The 24,882-nt window shown below is 38.9% G+C and overlaps 1 protein-coding gene across 11 annotated transcripts in view; it reads left to right on the top strand.

Annotated features, from left to right (window-relative positions):
* The window catches only part of LOC148838161 (PDZ and LIM domain protein 5-like), a 126,748-nt gene that overhangs the window by 41,209 nt on the left and 60,657 nt on the right, over positions 1–24,882 (top strand). For all 11 annotated transcript variants that reach the window (XM_088910847.1, XM_088910850.1, XM_088910846.1 and 8 more), the window contains exon 3: positions 7,683–7,834. In XM_088910847.1, the coding sequence (XP_088766973.1) occupies positions 7,683–7,834 (152 nt within the window). The remainder of the gene's footprint in view (positions 1–7,682; positions 7,835–24,882) is intronic.

Genomic DNA, 24,882 nt, shown 5'->3' on the forward strand with positions numbered 1-24,882 from the left:
AACAATAGCAAGTGAGAACAGATGAAACTATAAAAAGCTAAGGTACAAAGAGACATTTGCAATCTAGAAGTCTTTGCGAAGATCGTTGTATAGCCGAGGTGTGGAACAGGAGAACACACGCTCAGTGGCCGAAGGATTGTTGCTTTGTTTTTGATTCTTATACAGTATGCCTGCCTGCTATTTGTTCACCAAACAATGTGGAGGCATGTGGGAACACAAGAACAGATATAAACTAGTAGTAAATGCCAGCTATAAGCGATGGAGGGCCATTCAGATAATCAAGTCTATTTGAAATGTGTGTAGTCAGCACACATCACAGTGGGAAAACAGTGGTCTACTATTCAGAGAAAACTGCTCAAGATTTGGGCTATAGGACTTTCCCAGTGAGTCCACTGAAAACTGTCACCTCAAATCAGTTTTGATGTCGCACCTCACACAAGTTTAGAGAGACCTCAGATTACAAGTGCTGAAATGCTTCTTTAGACCATGCTGTCTTTTCCGTGCTCCATGAATCACTTCCAGTGTACTCCTTCTCCTTAAATGTATAATGGAGGGAAAATCATGAAACCCAGGTCTGGGATGACATCCTACAATACTAGAAAACAAAATATTACTTCTAGCATCATATTATTGTGTACTGTATCAGTGTTTAAAGTGTTTCTTTTAGTTTTCTGCTGTTTGCTTCTTTAATGTTTAAATGTATTGTACTAAAGCAAAAGATTACACAGATTAAGATGCAGATGCAGTCTGTGCATTTTTATAATGCATGTTTTTGGTTCACAAAGGATTATTTTGCCTCTTGACACAAGTTTAAACAAAGTTCTAACATGCAAAACAAAACTAGAAGAGTAACTGTTTTATTCTGTGATTAAGATACAGTATGTGTGAATGTGTCATTGAAGGCCTTTGGACTGAAGCATGTGGGGTGATTTTATCCTTGCGGGTGCAAGGCAGGATACACGCCAGATGGGATGCCAATCCATTGCAGGGCACAATCGAACACAAACACACACACACTCACACCAGGGCCAGTTTTACGGAAGCCAGTTAACCTACCAGTACGTCTTTGGACTGTGGGATGAAACCAGTGCACTATGAGGAAATTCAGGTGAACATTGAACATTGGGAGAACATTCAATATCCACACAGATACTGTAGCAACCCAGGTTCAGAATGTGAACCCGGTGCCTCAATGCTGTGAGGCAGCAATGCCAGTGTGCTATGCTATTTATTCATCAGCATACTAGACCACCTTAGTATCCTGTTTTGTCATTTCCGAAACTGTGATGTTCCAGGCATGACTGGTACTAGAATGCATGAGTAGCAGGGTCCTGGGTAGGGCTTCTAATGAGAAGCCACACAGTGCTTGGCACTGTGTAAAGATACTTGATATTTAAAGGGGGCTAAGCTAGAATTCTGGAGGATGCATTGCAGAAGTCATAGGCCCAGCCTTGGCCTTTTTTGATGTAGCCGTTCTGAAAGGGAAATGTTACAAACCACTTGTTGATGGCCAGAGGAAACCCTGTACCATGCATGATCAAGCAGAGATGAATTCCCAACTTCAGTAAAAAGACAGATGTAAAGTATACAGCATTTTGGCTGTGGAGCCTCTGCAAGAATGTGTGGAGCCTTCTTCACATGGATAAACAGGGTATTCAATGGCCTTCCCCAGCCAGAAAATGACTTTTCTAACTGAACAGTGGCAGAATGATTTCTCATGGTACTTAGAACTGTGTTTTAATGTTTATTTTTTTCCACTGACAGTGCTTACAGTAGTTAATGCCAGCACAGGTCAGCGCCCTGCTTTGTAACCATCTGTAAGCTTTAGAACTAGTTGAGCTCTTATGTCTGACCAGTGTGTGGGAATTGGAAGGATATAGTGTTTCTCAGGACATGAAAGAGAAGACCACCCTAATGCTTTGTTTTACCCAGAGCCTTGCCAAAGGAGTCTTGGAACAATGCAGCCCCTGTGTCAACCTAGTTTGTGCGGCTATATTTCTTGCAGTTTTTATGGCACCAGTAATCCTGTCTCTCAGCTAGGTTGCAGAATGTTAGAGCCTCCAGTTGAAATAACTGAGCAGCAACTGAGCCTGGTCCTGAAAAAGTCCAACTGGACAACCACCCTTAACCTGTTAGTAATGCACTCTCTCTCTTCTGGTGTCAGCATAGGACAGTGTAGCATGTGTTATAGAAAGTACCTCACCGACTTCCTTGACAGTATACAGTACAACAGCCCTTGTTTCATGGTGTCGGATTCTCTCACATTGTATCGGCTTTTATCTGCATGTTAAAAACGTTGAACCAGATGGACTAATGGCATAGCAAAGTAACAGAATTGTCCGAACCCTGTCTGGGAATGTGCAAAGCTGTCACTGTTAACAATAGGAAATAGCCACCCTTGTACTTTTCCTGGGCCACTCTTAATATCAAAGGGATATCTGTGGTAAAAGAAATCATGTTTCCTGTCATTGAAATTTAAAAATACTGTATGCTGTGCCCAACTGATGGATTTCAAGACCTTGAGTTCTGTTCTTTACTTGTGTTTTTCTTTCTAATGCCAGTAGCACAATCAAGACTTTCCATGCGACTAGCCTGATGAGGCTGACTTGGGCAAAGGGAATGGTTTTATTTCTTCAAAGTGCTGCAGCTGCAAGGCTCCTCTCCAAAGTGGAGATTGGATGGCAGAAGCACACATAGGCTGTATCTTAGGAACCACTGATTATTTTTAATATTCCAGTAAAAATGTAAAATATTCTAGATATTGCAAGCCAGCTGACTGTGAATACATCGAAGAGTCACTTTAAAAATCCCTCAGTAAAATGTTTTTTAGGTTTCTAGCAATAGCTGTTCCTCTGAATGCTCCTTACAAACTCCCTCCAGGACCACCTTGGTGAGTTCCTCAGAGCAATGAGCAAAAGCAGTCAAATTGCATCCTCTTGTTTCTTATCGCCTCAATTAGTGGGTGTAACAAAAACATTGTTTGATTTTATTCCGTGGTTAATCTGTTTCAGCACAATCCTGAAGTTACCAGGTTGCATGAGTTTTCGTTTATTTTGTTAATAAACTTTTTGATGGCTGACTGAGTGGAGCCTTTAACCCTAATGTCAGATCTGTTCTTGTTAGTTTTAATTGTCTTTTCTAGATATGATATTTTAAACATGTCATATTACCCATTTATGTGCTTGACAATTCTGAAAAAGTAAAAAGTTCTGTATGCTGTGCTGTTTTGTGATTGGGTATAGTACTACTCTGGTTTATTATCCGAGCACCATGGGCATGGATTATGATGTCTTTAGGTCTTCTGCATTTGGTGGCTGCAGCTCCTAATAAGGTTTTTAGAGATTAGTAAGTGATGTGATCCTCTTAAATATCTTAGATCAGTGCTCTGAGTTATTACTCTTATTGAGTGACTCTGAAAGAGAACATTAACGAAGCCTTTGCTTACACCGTTCTTGCTTGAGTGCTGGTCCAGGCCTTAAATTACTACTAACTGGTGTGACTGATGCAGCTTATATGTGTATGTATTAAACAGCTGAGTGTTTTGCTATTGCTGTTTGCTTTTAAGCTTTGCCTTATACAACATTGGTGGACTTAACCTGCAACCCTTTGATCAGATGTCAAAGCATTTACTATTCTGCTTTTTAAAGCAGCATAGCCAATACACTTGGGCACAGGGCTCTGTATTTTCCCTAGCTTTCCAATGGTGGCGAGGACTCATTGCGGCATGCCAGTGGAATGGCTTATTTGTTAGAGGTACTGTAAGTGTGTGTGTGTCGGGGGGGGGGGCTAGAGTTAATGTTTGTCTTAGCAGGTTTTCACTGAAGAAGCACCTGGAAATCTGTTCAAGAGTTCGTGCTAGGTCTGAGGTCTTTAGCCTTGAGGCCCCTGAACTTGCTTGCTAGGCGTGATGCATTCCTAGTCTGGAGAAAACTGGTAGGAGGTGGATTTTGAAACTGTTCACCTAATAGTAAAAAAACAACACATTCTCTTCACTGCTATTACAGCCTAGAGCTGTTTGCTCTCCAGTGAGCAAGTTTGTATTCCATTATTTCTGTGTAACTACACAGATGGCAATGCTGAGGATACAATATGATTTATATTGCTATTGCTAAACTCTGTAATTGGGCCTCTGTGGCGCTGTCTGTGTGGAAGATTTATTAGAGGATTGCTCCGGCTTTTAACCCTTACTTTTCAGGGTGAGGAACGTGCCTCAAAACAGAAGTTCGAGTACAGCAGGAGTACTTATACAGTATCTCTCATTGCTTGTTTAGGAAGCAGGCATGTGCAGTCTTTTGCATGCTGATCCCAGAAGTGCAGTGGGTGATTTTGAAAGGAATTATAGTTGCTCATTCCTAATAAACACCAGAAAGCTTCTGTTTATGCAAAGTGAGTGGAGGTCTTCTAGTGAATGTGTAAGTGGCACTGTAACCAAATCAAACCAAGGTCATCAAGCTCTGTATGTAATAGGATCTATCAGTATTTTGATTTCAGTGATGCCATGAACACGCATTGTACAACAATAGGTATTACATACTGTACCAATTTGTTCCACATAGTGTACAGGTACTTCCTATATATGGAAAACTTGTGAATCCAATTCCCTTTCTAAACTGAACTGTATAAGAATTTTAGACAAAAAAGTAGTTTGTGCTCATAATGTATATGAATTCTAAAAAAATTGTCATTTTCAACATTAATAATCTTTCACTTGAATGTAATGTATTATTGCTTTTAGAAGTCTGCTATGAATTATTGAGTTTATTCTGTAAATGAACTTCCAAGGCAATTTATACCCAAAACTTAAAAGAGCTGTAAAAATAGAAAGAAAAAGGGTACTTTGTAATCCCCTGGCAGGGACTTATATCCTTCCATAAATGTTAAAAAATGGTTGGAATTGATTGGAATAATGAGTTACCAAGGAAGAAAAGCAAACGATAATAGCAATAAAACATTATAATAACTTTGAGTGCTTTTTTTAGGAAACGTCTAGAACATCTGTCAGAAATTTAGTGTACTATACTTTTGGAAAAAGTATCTTACACATGCTTTTCTGAACATAAGTGATTCCATTTAGTAATCCTTGCAGTGATTTGTGTGATTTCTTTCTCGACCTTGAGCACCGTGATTCTGCCTCCAGACGCCGGCTCTTGTCCAGTGGAGTGTCGAAGGCCTGAGCTGCGTGCTGTTTTGACTCTCCCTTTTACTTTTCTTCGTGAAATGTTTGGTGCACCTCCCTGCAAACACAGCTCTTTAGGCTTTAGGGCCTTAGAGAAATCAAATCTTCAGGCTTTGTCTACAGCACAAACAGCAAACACATTCCTTGACACAGGGCTCCAATTGCCCAGAAGCATGATAGGAAACCTAAGGGCAAACAGAGCTGCAAGTTATTAAAAAAATATATTGTTTCTGTTCTCTGTAATTTTATTTTAGTTATAGACAGCAGAAGCAGTTGCCTGAATCTGTTTCTCCTGTAGTGGTGCAAGTTCTTCAAGAGGGCATCCATGCACTCAAACACTTTCAGATACTCAAATACAAAGCTGGAGTTTTTCTTTTCTGCAACAATAGTATAAGATGAAGGATTTCCGTTTGGCAGTCAGCAGTTTAACATGCAAACAGGTGCTTGTGGTTAAACAATAATTTGCTTTGTACCTGCGGGTTCTAAAAGCTGTTTTTCTGCTCTCGATGTGAGTTGGCGATCCGTGGCCAGCACTGAGCTGTGAATTCTGCAAGTGAGAAAAAAGTGTGGATTTGCTTCATCGGGCAGCCCGGGATTCTCCCTGGGCTCCGCAGTGCATGGCGAGTGACACTGACAGATGAAGTCTAGTCAAGCCTCACTAAGCCAGGATTCCCACTCCAAGAGACTCATCCAGAATGCTTCTAATGTTGAAGATTTCAGGCCTGTTGCCGGTGTGTCTGGAAGATCTGGCAGCACAGCTTAGTTTTCCCTCCTAACATAACTCCAAAAAACCTTGTGGTTCAGTGAGCCAAATAAAAAAGAGAGAGGACATGAAATTGTAGCACGAATAACTTGTCTCCCTTTCACGCTTTCTGTTTCATATCATTGTTGACATAGTTTACAAATAAGCATTGCAGCTGTCCAGATTAGCTTTTGTGCTTTGAAAGATTGCGTTATTGATATACTCTTAATTCTTTGCAGCTTGTGCTGTGCATGGTTAAATAACAGCAGTGGTTGCAGCCAAATCTTTGTGAATGTAAAGTAAGTGGATGCAATGCTGAATTTTCCTCTGACACGAAAGAAACATGTCAGAAAATACAATGTGTATTAATGAATAGTTTGGCATTAATGAAGCCCATTAGTTATGACAGTTTGTTGTCCATTTAATTCTTATCTGTAACCTTTCTTGTGTATCATATTGATGGGGAAAAGGTTAGAATGGGGTTTCTGTGCTACAAATCAGGTTTAAAAGTATCTCTGGAAATTTCAGGTATTTGTGGAATGCTGAGTGTGCTCCAGGTGGTGTTTAATATGTGATGGAGAGGCTTAAAGCAGATAACGCTGGCATTTACTTAAAATCATTAACAGCCTGGGTGCCATTGTGGAGTATTTTTGCCCTGTCTGCCTAATCTGAGTACTTCAGTCTTCAAACTGCTATCCACAGAAGGCTGGACTGATAGTGAATGAACAAAAGCAAGGTTCCACTCTTCCTTGAAATACTGTTTCATGGAAAGCACACTTGTCGATTTTTTTATAGAGACCAGGTTTTGAAACTGTAATTATTAAATTATATTATGTGAATAAAAAAATGCAATCACCTTCAGGGAGTGTTAAATGGGGCCATGCTGAAACAATGAGATATTGTTTTCTTGCAGATCAACAAGCAAAAGAGATTAAATCCCCTGGTGTTTTTTTGTGCCTGTCGTATTCTTTTTTTATTTCTTTGGACATGGCCATCTCTGTAGTTGACTTGAAGTCCCTTATTGTTGTGCAGGGACATGTGTTCCTTGAGTTACTGCTTGCACTTCTACACTGTGTGTCTTTCATGTGCAGTGGGCTCGGGTGTTTCAGTTGTTACGTGCCTGGTCCAGTCACCATGTCCTCACCAGGCACGAACTTCTCTCACCTGGGGTGTAAATAACTTCCCTACAGACCTTTGCTTAGCAAAACTATTTTATTGAATGAATTAAAGAATAAATTAGAAGTGTGTTAAGATTTTCTTAACCATCACTCTAAAAAGGCCGTCTAGAGAACATTTTGCGTGAACGTTTTTTTTATTCTTCAGTGTTCCCAGATGAGAATCTCTCCCAAGTCTTTGGGTCTGGCAGAAATCCTCAGATGGCGTAAGGATTCTGCAGCCCTGCGGCAAACAGCTGCCTTATTCTTCCATTCTACTGTAGGGAAATTAGAAATGAAGAGAGGTCCAGGATACCTAAAGTGTTGCCAGTAGTTAGTTGATAGCAGAAGTGCCTCTTGTAAATTCTAGAAAGATCCCTGTTTAAGATGGGCTGTGGTATTGCTGAGAAACAAGCCCTATTCCTGGTTAAAGGGCTGTCTGCTTTCACTCAGTTATAAAGCATGTCCGTTAGCTTTTGACTTTGTATTGAGAGTGCAGCTGATTGTGGGTGACCCTGTCCAGTCTCCTCGGGATTTTTCTTTTTCTTCTCTAATCCCATTCTCAAGTCCCTGAAGGTTGCTCACCCTCCCATTCCATTTTGTTTTGCAGCTAACTGACGGAGGGAAGGCAACCAAGGCCAATATCGCCGTTGGAGATGTGGTTCTGTCCATTGATGGGATCAGCACAGAGAGCATGAACCACCTGGAAGCCCAGAACAAAATCAAGTCCTGTACTGGTTCCCTGAACCTGACTCTGCAGAAGTAAGGGCTGGTTTCTCACTCTGTTACTCTGCCTTTGCCAGGAATTGAATGCAATGGACAATGTTATGATTTCTCCTAAAGAATCATTTTTTTCTCATTTGCTTTAGTCTTTTTAAGTCTATTTTGTCTGTTACTGTATTTATGCTCCATTGTATTTAGGAATACTTCATCTACTGTGTGTCTGGCTCAACATTATATTGCAGAATATGTGAAGGTAAGGCTACACACATACTGTAGGTCTTCTTCAGTATTGGTTCTGTGTTTTAAATAGCAGTAACTATTCTCAAGTAATGTTTTGCGCTCATTATTTATTTTATTTGTAGAAGTACTTTATTCGTTGGCCAAGTCTCAAGAGAGTTCCATAGAACTTTGCAAAAGAGCTACAGCCAGAGGTTTTGACACTAGCAGAATCTGCTGCTTTCACTGCTAACAAGTTGTAAAACATACATAGTAACAGAACTGCTCAACATTGACTAAAATATTTCTGTGCTATTCACTCTTTCTCTGAGGCAGTTAAAACTGGATTTTCATCTGGATTTCTGGATTTAAGTAATATGAGTGATTTATCTTTGTAAGTTCCACAGAGTGCATATTCAGATTTATAGCTGGAACACTGCTAACTTTTATTAAAACATTTTCATATGATCTAGCTTCTCGTAAAAAATGTGCACTAGTACATTAAATATTTATTCATGGAAATGAAGAAGACTGATTGTACAACGGTGTCTTGCAGTTGGATTTTAAGGGCCAAAAGCCTTATAGAAGCCAGCACAGGTGCTAGATATTTCTTGCATGTTATAGCCACTTGAATAAATTTGTTGGGGTATGTGCTCGTAGTACATAGAACAAATAATCTGTAAGATTGTAATACGTTTTGCAGCATCAGTGGTGTCTTTTTTAAGTCATCAAGCTTGTAAAACAGCAGAGAGTTTAAACTTCTGTGAAAAGGTCAGAGGTCACTACTGTCACATAATTTAATCAGTCACTCCTAAAGTGACACTTTAATTGTTGCCAGGTGTTGATTATTTTGTCAAAGGCATAGCCTTCCTATTCCCAAGTTTACAAGAGTTGTTAGTCCTAGCCAATGTTAAAGATCCCAGCACCTTTCAGGACACTGATTATACACACGCTTTGCCTCCGATTATCTTAATTCAAGCATTATGTCACGCAGCTCAGTATCATTGAGCTCTTGCCCATGCGTATGAAGTGTACCATACAGAGACAAAGTCCATGCATTACTAATCATCTGCATAGGGCTGCTGGTTCCTTTTTCCCAGAACCATTGTTGCAGTGCACAGTTCCCCGAGCAGTTTGTGAGGAATTTAGGATGCTTTGGACCTTGGACCTGACTGCAGAATTGATAGAGCAGTTTCCACAAGATAGGGGTGACTAAACAACTAATGTAATAGAAAATCAATGCATCTTCTCTTAACTTTTTTTGAATTTCTCCCAATAAATTAAATGCTAATTATTCAATTATTGTTCACTAGCACTTTCTTTCGTCCTCAAGTAATCTTAATAAAATTCTGTCCTAAAAGAAACTCAGCAGAACTCTATGGTGCATGTGCACAGTTTCACTTCTTTAAAAACACAAGCCTTTGTGCTCTAGAGCAGAAGCTGACAAACCTGGCCCTGGAGCACTACAATCCAACAGGCCTCACTTGGAAACCTTAAACACATGAATTCTGATTAGTTTGCTAAATGATTCATTTAAGTCATGAACGGTCACTGTAATTTGTTGTTGACTGTTGGTATTTTCATTAAATGTCATAAAGGATTTGATCATTATGATTTGTTTCGCTGATGTTTGGCTGATGTCGCACATAACAGCAACTTACCACTTGGGATTTGATCCCACAGCCTTTGATCTCAATCTTGCAGAGACAAGGCCAGAGCCACTGCTGCCACATCAGAAACAGATAATTTGAGGGTGATAAAAAGTGAGGACCCTACACTAGATACAGATACTGGCAGTACAACCCCTACACCCCCATTACTGTGTTTCAGTGCTAAAGGATAAAGGGAGAATCTGCTTGTTTTTGGTCTAAATGCAGACCTTTGTACAAAGGAAGCAATTATGGGACATTTGCAAAATCAGATATATAACACAATGTTTCTATTAAATTTGTGTATACCACAATGCTGAAAAATCTTTCACAGCGATGAAGTTTGTTGCATTCCTTTTGTATAATACTTGCTTGTTTCTGCAGTTGAGAAAATGCTTCGAATACCACAGCACATACCACAGAATTGCTCTGGGCCAAGGGTTCTAGTCATACAGAAATCCTACTTTGGCCCAGACCAAATCAAAGCTCTGAGTATCTCTAGTTACCAGTGCTAATCTCAGTACTTCACTGTGGCTTTTAATTTGCGATAAAATCTGATATGCATTGTGTGTTTGTCAAACTTGTTGTTTGAACTTTTGAGTTGGTCAAAAAGTCTGAAAGTAATGGTCACTTTCTAAAGTGTGCTTCTGGCCTTCCTCTTATTCTTAAGCTAAAAATATTTGTGTCGTTTGTGCACAGGGAACAGAGTACTCTAAAATGTAGTATTGCACAGTGAAGACGTAGTCACTATTCTTATGGTGCTTAATAAAAACTTGGTTAAAATAAATCTTCTGCAAATACCAGAGCTGCCAAGTCCTCTTGGAACTGAAATATGCAACCTATCTGAGAATGGAGAAATGAAGGATGCCTTTTCATGAATTGCCGTGAGGCATTTTATTTTTATTAATGTGAAGCCACAGAAATTTGGCAGTGCTCCTTAGAAGACCATTTTTAAACTGATCCCTCCTGCCCTTAACCCAGATTTTTTTTCCTCTTCAACTCAGTTGAAAGAGAAAATTATATTTATTAGGACCATAATTTATGAGAATGTCAGTTTCAGTATTTTCTCTTGTTCTGATGTATGTACTGTAATGTACCTTTCCTTTCTGACGATCTTCATATTCTGGAAAAAAGCAATTCACATCAACTTATGGGTTAACCTACTGTCAGACACTTTTAAAAGTGTTACTAATGTGTCTTTAAACAAACTCTCTATGAAAGGCATCAGAAGCACTGATAACACAAAGTCTCAATTTGCTCTGCTTGAAGATAATCTATTGGGAAAATAAGACATCAGTCAAGATAACAAAAACAAACTTTTCGTTTGGAAGCATCATGAGAGAAATCCTCCCAGCTCTGAAAAATAAGTCAAGAATGACAAACTCACGGAAGAAAAACTGAAACTTTGCCTAATGCCTTGGAAGGGGTTTTAAACATCTAAAGTTACACAAGAAACAATTTCTTAATGCATCCTTCACATGATATACTGTATCTAATTTACCCAGCTCTTAAATGTGGTAAGAGTGCATAGACTGTTTTCCTTTGTTTAATCTGCAATCACAGGTCTGACCATATGTTTGATAAAGGACTTGGTGTTCCCTGCCTAATTACTATCCAGCTGCACTTTTTATTTTAAAAGGGTGCCGTATGTCACCCATAGATACATAGTCATTTTATGATTTGAAGATTAACTACTGTAACATCTCCTGTGTAATTTAATACAAAAAGTCCTAAAGACAAGTCCCCCAGCGTGTCAACATTAAAATGGCACGGTTTTGATTTTTTAAAACGTAATTCCAGTTTTTGTGACTCCAAAGCTCTGATTGAGTGCTACGTGTCGATTACTATGGACACATAACACCACATAGCCTTTTGCTAGATGAATGCAGATGGCACAACATCTGCTCTTAGACCAGGCCTGGCCTGTTGGTCTCTGCTCACTGCTTCAGACAGGCAGACCTTCTGGATTAACTGGATCTAGATAGGGATACTTGGTTTTGAGTATAGAGATCAGACTGTTTAATGTTTAAAAGTCATGGGGTGTTTGGGTGTTTATGCTGATTCTCATCATGATTTAATAGTACAGGCTTACTGGTTACAGACTTCCTCTGGCTGAAAAGTGTAGCTGCACCTGTGAAAGTGTTGCAAGTTGGTTTGCAAATTGATGTGAAATAAATGTCTAGATGTCACACAGTTATAATGTGGTATATGCATTCCTGGAAATGAGCTGAGAAAAATGACTGGAAACTAGAAGCTATTTTTTTCCATATGTTGGTTTGTTGGGCTGAGGTCCCTGGCACACGATAAAGGAGATATATTTTTCAGGGCGTTGATTGATCAGAGCTGGTCTGGACATGACAGCCTCTCTCACTTGAATACTTTACACTTTGTACACAGTCAGAGCACAGAGCAGTAGCATTCATGCAAAGAGAAAGGACATGTAACATTTAATTACACATTCTGGTTGGAGTCAGTGTATGTTTGAGTCCTAGGTTGCTCATTAGGTCCTGCAATCAGAGAGACTGATTTGTTGCTCCTAATTACCTTTACCCTCCTTGAATAACCTTTCAGTTCCAGGAAGGATGATTCTGTCCTTCTACCAGAAGCACAGCCATTGGTCTAGCTGCACAAGTAATTTAAATGTTTTTTTAAATTTTAATTGCAGAAGATGCATAGAGTTTTTTTTTTCTAATATCTCCTTCATTGTTTATCTTCTGGCATTTAATGCGGTGTTGTTCAATATGTGTTCATCGGTTTTAGAATTTTTGAGTGGTTCCTATATCTGATTAATGTACTATAAAATATTTTGATCGCTGGGCATGATAACTGTGTTCATTGGTACAAACTATTCTAGCGGCAGGCAAGAGCTTGAATAATGACACGGTATGAAGATGTCCATCTAACCTTTGTGGCAGCACTGCTCATCAGCTAGTGCAGGCTTTTGAATAGGCTTAAGTAAGCTTTTGAGCTTTTCTGCTTTAGCAAGTTCAAAATATAAAACAAGCAAATATGAAAACTGTTGTCATTATGGTGAGCACTGTGACTGCGCTACCAGTTGAACAGACAAGGTCTCTTGAGGCCAGGGCATCATGGGAAAGTTCACAGTCCATCTTCCTGTCCATGTTCTACTTCACTTCCTATGACCTGTCCATGTAACATAAAATCATCTTATATGTGTCCATGTGTTTAAACTGTACTATAACTAATATAAGAATTCTAGAACTTAAGATATTCAATATAAAAACTATATACTGAAAAGTACTGCTTTTTGATATGAGTGGTCTTGGCCTTTGTGTCTCAACAGCAGCAAAACACAGACACAAAACACAGAGACAGACACATTTCTAAAGCTGCCTTGTGCCAGGAATACAAATAAACATGACCATTCCAGCAGCCAGTATTGGGCAGCTTGCATAAGACTTGGGGAACAAGCATGTCTGGACCCAGGCTACACTCCAAGCTTTTTACAAGAGGTTCACTCACAATACTGAGTTAAGAATACATTTTATGACACCCAGTATCAAAAGCTGTAAAAACAGGGGCTGTGTGCTAAAAGGTGTAAAAAAATTGCACATAAATTAGTTCTGGATGGATTTACAACAGAGATTAGGAGCAAAAAAATATACACCCTGATCAAAAATCTAGGCCTTTGAAGAGACAGGATTAATTTCTCCTTCTGCACTGATTGCTTTTTGAGTTGTTTATACGTTATAAAACTAGTCTGCAAGCCTGTTGATACTGAGGGAAAAATGTAATTTTCCATAAACATTTTTTTAAGTTCTTTTGTGAGAGGCCAAGTAATCTGTCTGTCAAAACATGTACACAAACATTGCATTACTGGTAACAAACAGTATTATTGTAATTGTAAATGCTGTTTTTCCTTCAGTGTTAAGTTCCCTCTTAGAAACGTTTTAGGAAGTATGTTTTGTGTACAGCATAATTATTACGGAGATTTCTTTTGTATATACTTCCTGACTGCTTCACCCTAACACCAAAATTATTTCCTTATCATTGTCTTTACAATAGCCACAGTCTCAGTTTGCGGTTGAGGGCTTGTGTCCAGAAGCATCTGAATACATGATTTAATTAATGATAAAGGGTGATCGTGGTTACGCTGGTGTACAAATCCGTTTGAACACCTCACACTTTGTAGTGTATCTAGCCTACAGAGATTTACACAGAAACACAAATTAATCTTTTCAATTCCATCTATCCACAACTAAACTTGAAAATGTAGCTTCACGTTTCTTGGTGATGTGTTTTTTGAGGTCATCTGACCTCTTTGAATATGAAATTGTGCCCGGTCATCCTCTCCTCAGGCAGAGCAGCATTAGGCACTGAAACGACATCTGTGTAGTCCTGACTTGTGGCATCTGTGTAGTGACAATGACTAACACCACACAGCTCAAAACTTCAGTTAGTGGATGTGTTGATTTTTTCTCCCAGCAATTTAAATTAATTGCGCATGTATTGTAGCAGCAAAAAAAAAAAGACAGTGGTTTCTCTGTTCTCACAGTTTTAATTTTGTTTGGTTTCCTTAGTATAACAAAGCCATCCTGGAGAGTCAGGGGTATGCTCTAATTAATGAACGCAGTAATGTATGAAATTGGCAAATGTTCAAAATGTAATTCTTTTTTAACATGAAACTGTTTCCATTCTTCATTATCCAATACTTTCAGTTTACTTTCATGTTACAACACAGGAACATAAGTCCAAACATTATTATATTTGCATTTTGAGGATATTTTCAATTGCTGTTTAAATGTTTCCAGAATAATCTCTTTTGGGTATTTGAGTTTAAAGGAAATGTCATCGAAATAAAATGAATAGTTGTTGGAAGGGGATTTTTGTTTCAGACGCTCTTCAACAAATGGAAGGTACTGTTCTCACAGGTTGACATGTCTGCCATTTTTTTCTGTGAGCGAGCAGTGTGTGACACAGGGTTGTGAGCAGTGTGTAATTGAATTGTACGTGAACACTGTGAAATATAGGGCTTTGTGCATAAAGTTCAAACACTTCATTTAATTGCAAAACTGCAGTGCATACAAATAAGCTTTGCTAGTAACGTGAAGGTAATGAGTAATTTGTTTCTCCAGGCCAATGATATTCACTCCAATTCTCAATGAGCAAAGACCTGTAATCAGTGGGGATTTAGAACAATTAAGTGAATACTTGATTGAGATAAAATCATTAGACATCCCAGGTGAAACGTCCCAGAAGGCACAATGCCCTCCAGGACTGTGTGTGAATATCATTGCTCTAAGCACGCTTGTTCTTGCACTCCTAGGAACGTGAAAATTCAACTAGACAACTTATTCATTACTCAGGTCCAAATATTTGACAGTCCACTTCCTTCATGCATGGTGACTCATCATTATCAACTCTTACATGCACTGCTGGATGGGGTTTACTGTACATCTTTATATTGTATAATTCACTAGAACACCTTAAATACTTATTGCTATAAAGACTTTGTTCAGTAGAACAGCCAGTGTTTTATTACACCTTTTTATTAAAAACTTTGTTTCAGATTCAGAGTGTAGGTTCTAATTTTGGCAGTTGTAATTATCAGCCTTTTTTAAAACATAAAGCACAGAAAAAGGTTCTCAAATTCATACATCTCAGATAACAGGTAGTTCTTCAGCTTTCCTGTAAAAACCCTATATTTTGGGAAAAAATTATCTTTCCGCATGTTCATGTGCCAGAAAAAAATTATAGAGGAGGAAGGGACATGTTTTTTCAATTCTAAAAATTTATGATCTGATACTGTGATTTTTTGTTTCTTAGCAACTGTGTTGAACTCAGCATAGGCTTTAGACAGAGATATATATTTAAATCTTTGTCAGTTGGAAAACTAATGGTATAGTATGTAAAGTATTTCTCTTTGTTTCAAGAAAAGAAACCACACTACTGCTTTGTTTTAATCATCTTAAAAACCAAGACATCTAGAAGCAGGCAGGCAGCAGTGTGGAGTAGTTATTAGGCCTCTGGGATTTTGGGTAGAATGACTTAATTTGCAAAATGAAATGGACTAAAGTTGTGTCCCTTGTTTGGGTCTGGATCAGTCCTGTGCACCTGCTGTCCAATATGACTGCCCAGCAGTGCCACCATCTGTCCGCACTTGACCTGCAGCATAAAGAGTGTGGGCATTGGCATCTGGCTGGCAAGAGAGACCCATCCTGCACACTGTGAAATCTGGGCTCGCAAGAAGCCTGGGTTTTTACATTCTGGTTTGTAATTGCCTTTGGCTTTTGATGGATATTTTTCCCAGGGTTATTCCAATGACCTTTGTCTTGGCAGTCTGCGTTCCTCACCTTGCTCCTTTATTTTCGCCTTGAAGTTTTCCTGGAGGTCACTGCCGGGGGTGTTCTCAGGGTCTTGTCCTGCATTTCAATGATGTAGCAGCAATCTGAGACCTCTTTGTACCTGACTCATGATTCACTCTTTTAGTGACACGGCAATCTCTTCTTTGGGCTTTAACCTACTTATTGTTTTCCTCTGTTACCTTGTCAGTAGGCAGTAATTATTAATCAGGCAGTAATTTGCCATTTTGAATAAATAATTGACCTTTAACAAAGCACACATTTGTTTATTTTTTATTTTTCATTGGTAAAACTTTTTATTTTTATGTGAGTTTGTGTTTTTATTGGTGCATTTGTAAAGGTGAAGGAGTAAGGAAGACTGGTCTGTTTTACTCTCCCTTTCTGACTCCATTGGGTGGTGATTAACTGCCTGCTGATAGGTCACCTACCCGCAGTAAAACTTTCATATCTTCGTGTTTATCATCCTATTTGAGACACTTTGCATGAATTAGAGCTAAGCTGAACATTGCGATCTTCATAACTTTGGTACCCCACAAGATTAAGGCTCCAACTAAATCAAAAACCTAAGCCAGTCCCTGTCAGCCGCAAATTACAAACCACAGGAGTTGATGGCTGATCTTTAATTTGCTAGAGGCTTCTTGCTTATGTCCAACAGAGGCCGGCTGCTGGGCTTGTAATGTTACGGGGGGGGGGGTTAGCTCACTCTGAACTCAAATGAAGGACTGACAAAAACAGTGAAGGGGCAGTTAACGCAAATACAATTTTTAAAAAACAACTTTCTAGACAAATGAACAAAAACTGTCATAGAACCACAAAATTACAAATAAAATAAACCTTTAGCAATCCTATAAGAATCAAATTTCTGTGTGTGTACATTTCTCCTCTTTGATGGACTGGAGTCCAACCATTGCATCCCTCAAACCTGTTCTGCTAGTGATACAAGACCTACAGCAATCATATCTTCATCAATTCTGCAAGCACAGCAGCCTCCTTTTCTCCTATCTCTAAGCTTGTGCCAGGTTCCAGAAGATCCTGGGTCCTTCCTTCAGTGTGGTCCCAGCCACATGTCCATAGAATGCAGCTTCTGCTGATTTTTTCCCCTTTATGTCCAGTTGGCTCTTATAAGGAGTATTAAGTGGCTTCCAGAGGGTTCCAGCACTGTAACTTATGTCCATTGTCACACAGATTCATAGAACATTCTAACATAGAGAATCCAATGAACAAACCTAAACATTCATACAATTATAACGATAGTAGAACTATGCAGAGCCTTAATGTTTTGCAGAAAGTTGTAAATAAGTACTGTAGTACTGTTCCCCATACACACACCAAAGTAATGTGCAGCTGGTGGTTTGATCAGTTTTTATTTATGTAGGTCACAAATATGCTGGCATGTTGAAATATAGGCTTTTCTACTAACAGTGTACTTGGCTGAAAATAGTCTACAGCTCAATTTATCATGATGTGGAGCATTTTAAGGTGTTTTAGACACATCTGGGCAGATTATCAAATACAACTTGCTTTTAGAACTATTATGATGATTAATGGTATTTTATGGAGAAATCTGACAATTGCTACCATCTAACTTTTAATTTTGCTGTCAGCTGCCAGCGTAAAAGAAGGTTTTAAATACAGATGAATGAAATTGTAAAAAAAATCAAACATTTCACATAACCAATGAAAAATTATAAATTACAATCTGGCATATAAAGAAATATACATCTTGCGAATTATTAGAAATTCAGTACTTCTTTCTGTACATGAGTGTAGCCACCTTTAAAATGTCTAAAAAGAAAACAAACCAGTCATAAATAACTTGATTCAATTTAGCACAACTAAACATGGTATACAGTTTAATTAGACAGCATGCCTGGAGGAAAATTATAGAAAGAAATATCAGAAGATTGTTTCCTCTTAATGTACTGTATGTACTTTTAGTTCAGCAGTGCAGTTTCAATCTAAAATGACCCTTTTCCATTTTAGTTCTGAATATGATGTCTCCCTTTTGTCCAGTTGCATTCTGTAAGCGGACAGTCACCTCTTTGAAGTGACTGGACCAAACTCTCGCTCCACATTTCATTAACTGATGGTTTGTAGGGGTCTTGTGCAAGAAGAAACCAAACTGCAAGCTTGGTTTCCTTCCTGATGAACAAAACAGACCCACCAGAGAAGGGAACCGGCCCAATAGCCTAGCAGTGGTCCGCCCATCTGCACCACAGCATCAGAAAAACTTAGCATCTGGCAAGCATATTGTAATGCCACCATGACATTGATTTGCCTCAAAAACCACTTAATATAAATCAGACACTTATATTTATATATAGCAAAATAGCATGCCATATCTAGTTGTTCTTATATGTTTATCCCTCCTGATTTCAGGCACGGAAAGCTCTACTGCTAAATGAGACATTAAGCAAGTTATTATAGGAAACTACTAAATGGGTTTTTCTGTTTACACCATGAACTGAGTGTTTCTCATTGGTTTAAATGCTTTTGAATACTCCCAGCTGTTATGATCTATGCAGTACAGTAGCCTCCATGTATTGGCAAGCTGTGTTGCCCATTTGAATAGGTGAACTGGCTGGGGCTTGAACTGGAAACCTCTGTGTTTACCACCTCTGTGCAAAAGAGGTGAATAGGATCTTATTTACAGTATCAGTGCAATTTGAGTATTAACTGTTACAGTACATTAATTTACTCATTAACTGTTGTTTCAGGGAAAGCCCTGAAGTTTGTTTTTTCAAAAAGACTGATAGAACTTCCATGCAAGTGGAAAGTTAAGCACTTTGCAGCATCTTCATAATTTGTATATGTCTTTCAAGTGCTTTCCCCCTAGTACTGTGCTTCCTTATCTTGGCATAAATATGCAAGATGCCTGAAGTGATATAGGGTGTGTGGCCTGAATTAGTGACAGCAGTGTGCTTTTCACCCTCTAGATTTTACACTCACTCCAACTCATGTACAGTAATACCAGATAATCCTCAGTTTTTTACTCTGGGTTCCAGCAAGTGAGTCCTGAGTTTCCCAGTTCTGGTCCTCTAGTACTCCCTGTCCTCTGGGTTTTATTCCCATTGAACATCCAATCACTTAACTCTTAATTGAACCATATTGTTGATTTTAACATTTTTCTGCACTCATGCCTTTCTGTCACAAATTATCTCCTTTATATCTGTCGTTTCTAAGTCTTACAGCTTGGCTTGTATTTTTACACCCATTTAGCCTTTTACACAGCTCTTATTTTATATCAATCAGTGATGTCCAGAATCGGGTGGGAATGAAAATGGCAAGACACTTTCAAACTATTGTACATGCCCTTAATTACTTGAAACCCAGCAGACAACAGTTTCTAACCTCATTCTGTTACTTAAGGACTGACACCAGCAAACAGCTAAATTTAAGAGGCAAACTGAGAACCCTGAGTCATTTTCAGTGAGTCACCCAAAACTGGGTTAATCTGAAATGAAAATCTGTAGTCATGGGGGTGCCCCAGATCCAGAGGATAGCAGGAAGTCATGTGTGCTGTAGCTCAGAGAGCAAAAGCTTTTAATCATCGCCCTGGGGTTTGGTGTATTACCTTCTGAAAAGTTGTTGAATTACTTGTTGTGATCAGACAGTATTTTCCCATTTGCATGGACTGCAGTTTCCCTCAATACAAGCTTTGTTAACCATTGGTTAATTTCCTGCCATCACTTAGACTCAGATACTGGTTGAATGAGCTGGCATTTGGACAACTATTCTGCATAGGGATGAATTTGACTTCATTTTAAGGGCAAATGTGACAAATACATAAAATAAATGAAAGACATTGTTGGCAAAGGACAGAGAGAACAATGGAAAGGAGGATATAGATGTTTAATAGAGCAACCTAAATACTAAATGAAGATACTAAATGTTGATACAGTGGTTTATTCCGCTTAGAAGGCTGATTTGGTGAAAGTGTTCTCAACCAAATTAAATGTTTTAGACAAGACTGGTTTTCTGCCTAATTATCCTGTTAGTGTTTATTTAAGGAAAAACAAACACCCTCACACAGCAGTTATCATAACAAAGTCTACAAAAAGTCTCACTTAGTATGTATTTATTTTTCTTATATCAACAAGTCTTCTCTTCAGTTACTCACTTAAAGTATAATTTAAACACTTAAAGAACTTCATCATCGACACAACAAAGCCTTCATCAGTCAGTACTATGTGATATTCCAATGAAGCAGATTTTAGAGGAACAAACAAAAATAGCCTTTAAATGCCAGATTGTTTCCGCTACTTAATGTTTCAGATCTTAAGATAAGTGCTGAGCCCTAAAGTGGCAATTTTCTCTTAACCCGAAGGGCCTGTCCTGTCACTGTGACCTTTGACCCTGTGAGCCACTGGAGAAGGTTGCTTCTCTTTGACATTCCCCCATCTGCTCTAAGACTGTAGGACCAAAATCCCCAGGCACTCCTTTTTGGGCCATGTTTGTTCCTGGCCTTGTTATTGTACCCTTCCTGTTGCTCAGTGCTCCTGTGCTTTTGTAGCTTCATTAGTGATCTATGTGCTTTTAAATCTGCACTTATTGATGGTTTTTTAAACTGGCCTGGAGACTCTTCCCTGTACAACATCAGAGAAAATAGTATCCATCCGTTCAAGTCAGAAGCACAAAACAAATATTATGTGAATGTTTCATTTTTATTGAAAGGCTGAATGTTCAAGGTTAGTAATCATTTGATTAATTCACTGTTTTAAAGACCTATCGCTATTGGCTGCCCTTTGAGGAAAATGTCCTTGGCGAATCAACAGCATTGTGTCTTGTTTTAGCAGGCGGATAGCTGCGTTGATAAATCGTTATCTATTACAGGCTCTTTGGTGCTGAAGCTTCTTGTTTCCAATATACCACAGCTCCTAATCTCCTGAGCGGGTTACCCTGGCTTGGTGCACTGCTCCTGCACACATCCACAGCCCTGTACTCTTTTGCCTCACTCGTATGCCTCCAGCATGTCATTTCTTTCGAACCGTTTGCCAGAGGGATTTGTTCAAGGCTGCAATGGCAAAAATCCTCCTCCAATCATCCAGTTTTTTTCTGGTCACTTGCAATCAGCCCACTTTAGGCTTTCAAGCCTCTCTGTCATCTCTGGCTATTTTAAGTTAAAAGCAGCAGTAGGTCCAGGGAAACAATGTACATTTGGCCAACCCTTATCTGTGCTTCTCAGAATATCGCAGCTGTTTGCTCTCAAGCACAGCATTATCTGTAGTGACATTTCAGCCCGCTGCCACATGGCGAGACAGGTTCTGCGCTGAGCAAACCCAGCAATGACATGGCTCAGAAATCAGAAGTGGCGTACTGAAATGAGAGTTAAAGATAGGCGTCTGACACCAAAACATCTTTCTCCTGCAGTGTCAGTTTTCTGTAAGTCAAAGCACACAATACTGCACACAATCAAAGAATTCAGCACACAATACAGGCCCTATTCATCTCAGAAAACATGTCAAGAGCTGTTCATCTTCTTTCTGAAATTCTTCAGAACAGCACGATGATCCTCCTGCTGCTGTTCTGTGTGTGTGCCAAACCTTTATAACTACCCATATTCCTGTGCATTATGGGATTGGATATTAAATACCCATTGACATTTTAGAACGGTTCACAACTGCAAGACCTAAAAGTCATTGCTGTGATTAAGTCACTGCATGCTCTTAAAAGCTCCCGTGACCCTGAAAGGTGTTCCTCCACTAAGCTGCTTATATATAAGGCATATGGAACAATTTATTGATGTAAGCTATCCAATTAAATATTATTGTTATTGCCACTGAAAATGCCTAATTAGACCATAAAGTTTTAGATTTGCCATTGAATATTGTTGAATAAAGAGGTTGTGGAGTTGTGAAGTGGCATGGCTATACAGTAAGTGCTGTTGTCTCACAACGCTACTTTCTGGGTTTCATTCTGGACTGGGAATCCTGTGTGGTTTTTGCAAGGTTTCCCCATGTTCACGTGGGTTTCCTCCTGCTCTTTTGGTTTCCTTTCACCTCTCAGAGACTTGCTGGTGTGGTTGAACGGGGCCTCTCAGTTGTCTCTGCGATAAGCTCCACATTGCTAAAAATCTCACCAGGGATATGCAGCTTTCTGACAGAAATCTTCTTATTGCTTCATATGGTTTCATTGAAGTGCCACCCCCAGCCTCACAAATGAGTTTTTGTGAAGCTCTTTTTATTCTTAAATCGAAGGCAAAACACTAAAAAGAAAATTGGAGGGAGATGTTCAAATGTCGTATTGCTTAGTCTGAATGATTTAATTTTAATTAAATTAAAGACAAACTGAGGTGCTTATGGTATGTACACAAGTGTGCTATGGAAGCTAGGAAGATTGATTTTAGAATTTGTTAAGGAATAAACCTTGAATTTTCTTTTCCGTTAGTTTTCTAAGCTTTGTTTAACACCTTGTTCTTTGTCTTTCATCAGTCTCTGTCAGAACAGTTTTCTCCTGTCTCTGTACAGTTCTTTGAGAATGTTAAAGGGGACACATCTCCTGCAAAGTACTTGTACAGCAAAGCTGACCTATCACTGCCACTGTAAAGGTCAGAATACTCAGCTCTGTGTAACACTTGTCCCCCAGGATACAGATTTTTGGCGAGCATACTGGAATTTTAATACAGACCACTGGTGCAAGAGAAGTTTTTTTTGTATTGACACATGAAGAGCACTTTAGATCAGATCTTATTTATATTCCTGCAACTCCTTTAAATAAAATCAGAGTTCCCGCAGCTGTTATTTTCCATTTAAAGTACAAGAGTGACAATGAGTAATTTTCACTCCCAAGCCATGATTTTCCTGTGGTTTGTCACTGCTGAGCTTGCCCAGGTTGTGCCCATTGTTTTTACAGGTAAGCCCTGCTGGTCTCCCTGCTGGAGTTGATGAAGGCTATTGTAACACTTTTGCAGGTGACATGAAACTCTTCAGACCTGACAAGAATAATTAATACGCAAAAGATTCTTCAGTCAGTGCTCCATTGTTTTAAGATTGTATGATAGAGTCATTAGGTAAACTCTTGTTGCTGTGGCCTTTAGTTTCCCTTCCTTTCTATCTTTATATGTGTGGTTGCTTTTTGATTCAAGATGCACAGTTTGTTGCTGGTATCTACTGTTAAGTTGAGGTGTCTAAGATTCTGGGAAATCTGCATGCCAGCAGTAGATTTAAAATCCCTTGACTTTGCCAGTCGCAGCTTATATCCCCTCTTTAAAAACACAAACTGTTAAGTTATGGTTCTGTCTATTTTTACTTCTGTCTCGTCAAGTTAAACTCCACAGACTCCTATGCGTCTGGAATTTTTTTCTTAGAAGATTTTAACCTCCAGTTTTAAAAATATTGTTTTAGTTTGTTTTAACATAGGCTTAGTTTCTGTAGAAAATGTTCCATTTGCTTTAATGGGTCACTGTGAGGCAGTTTTATTTATTTAAATCCATACCAGAGCAAGGCCAGTTTGAATGCATCTCATACTCTCTGAGCAGTTTCCCACCACCTGGTTTTGAGAAGATTTTATATATCAATAATTTCAATCTCTTCTTACAGTATTGTGACCAAGTCTGGATTTTTATTCTTAACCTTATGGTCCAGCGTGACTGTACAGAGCAAAGTCACCAATTATCAAATAAATCAAAGCAAAGAAAGCAAAGAAAAGGGCCTCCATCTGGACAGGACACATACAGGTACAGCATAATTCAAGTTCAAGTTTCAAGTTCAAGTTTATTGTCATTATACTCATACACAGGTATATGGTATAACGAAATGCTATTTAGTTAGTTATGCTATTTAGTAATGTAACTAGAGCAGAAACAACATGTTCTAGATAATCACTTTTGCAAGCTTGTTTTGTGGCACATTAACATAGACATTGTGTCCAAGTCATTATGGAAGTGCATGTGATGGGCGAAACAATTATAAGAGGGGAAGCATAAGTTTGATGCCTAGCATAAAACTCCAGAAATTAATGTTCCAGTTTGAACAAAGTTATGTCAGCCTGTATTTTATGTGGGCACCGATTATGCCATTTATTGTTCTTTTAGGTCTCCTGGCTGCAGATCGGCCCGAACAGCATAATAGAATATTGTCTGGAACAAAAGTTCAGGGGTTGTTAGCTCTTTGTGTGAAAAAAGAAGGTGTCTGAAATGGGCTTTCAGTTCTAACCCACACTGTTACTCTGTTTGCCCCCTCATGCATGTGCAGCCCCACCTACCTCACCTTGATTTTGCGTGAGGTTCTCTGTGTAGAAAAGCTCTCTCAGGAGGTTGGTGTCATTATTGCCAGGGGCTGAAGGCTTTTCTGAAGCAAGGTTGCACACAAAGATGCAATGTCAGTCAGGAAAGTCAAAGCTAAAAATTTCCAGATCTGCATCAAGGTTATTAGACCACATTCCAGTTTCTGTATGGTCTCTCCATGTTCTGCTATAATCATCAGATTAATGACTTGGTGAGGGTTTTTGCCCTTTTTGGCATGGTAACACGGAAGACTTTTATGTAAAAAAAGTAAAACTACTAAGAAATTAAGCACTTTTCTTTGTCAGACCAGTGAGAAAGACCAGAGGCCTGGCAGCATGTTCTGCTAAAAATATTTTAGGTGTTTTTTTGGTGCTGATTTATACAGTCACTTTTCATCTGATGTCTTGTATCACCCTGATCGTAAGTTTATTTCTCCGCTCACTCAGATACTGTTTAAATTCATTTAAACTCTTTGGTTCTCTATGATTCTTCAGGGATCTGGATGTTGGGGATGGTTGCGGTCTTTAGCAGAAGCACTTTTTATTCATGTAACACTGCATTTGTATGAACTCTTTCAGATTCTATTCATCTTTTCAATTTGGATATTTCTGTTAAACTTTTAAACAGCGTAGAAAACATGCACTGCAGCACTGTTCTGTACTTGCCATACTGTAT

This window comes from Atractosteus spatula, chromosome 3, assembly GCF_055471065.1.
Source record: "Atractosteus spatula isolate fAtrSpa1 chromosome 3, fAtrSpa1.hap1, whole genome shotgun sequence".
Classification (NCBI taxonomy): domain Eukaryota; kingdom Metazoa; phylum Chordata; class Actinopteri; order Semionotiformes; family Lepisosteidae; genus Atractosteus; species Atractosteus spatula.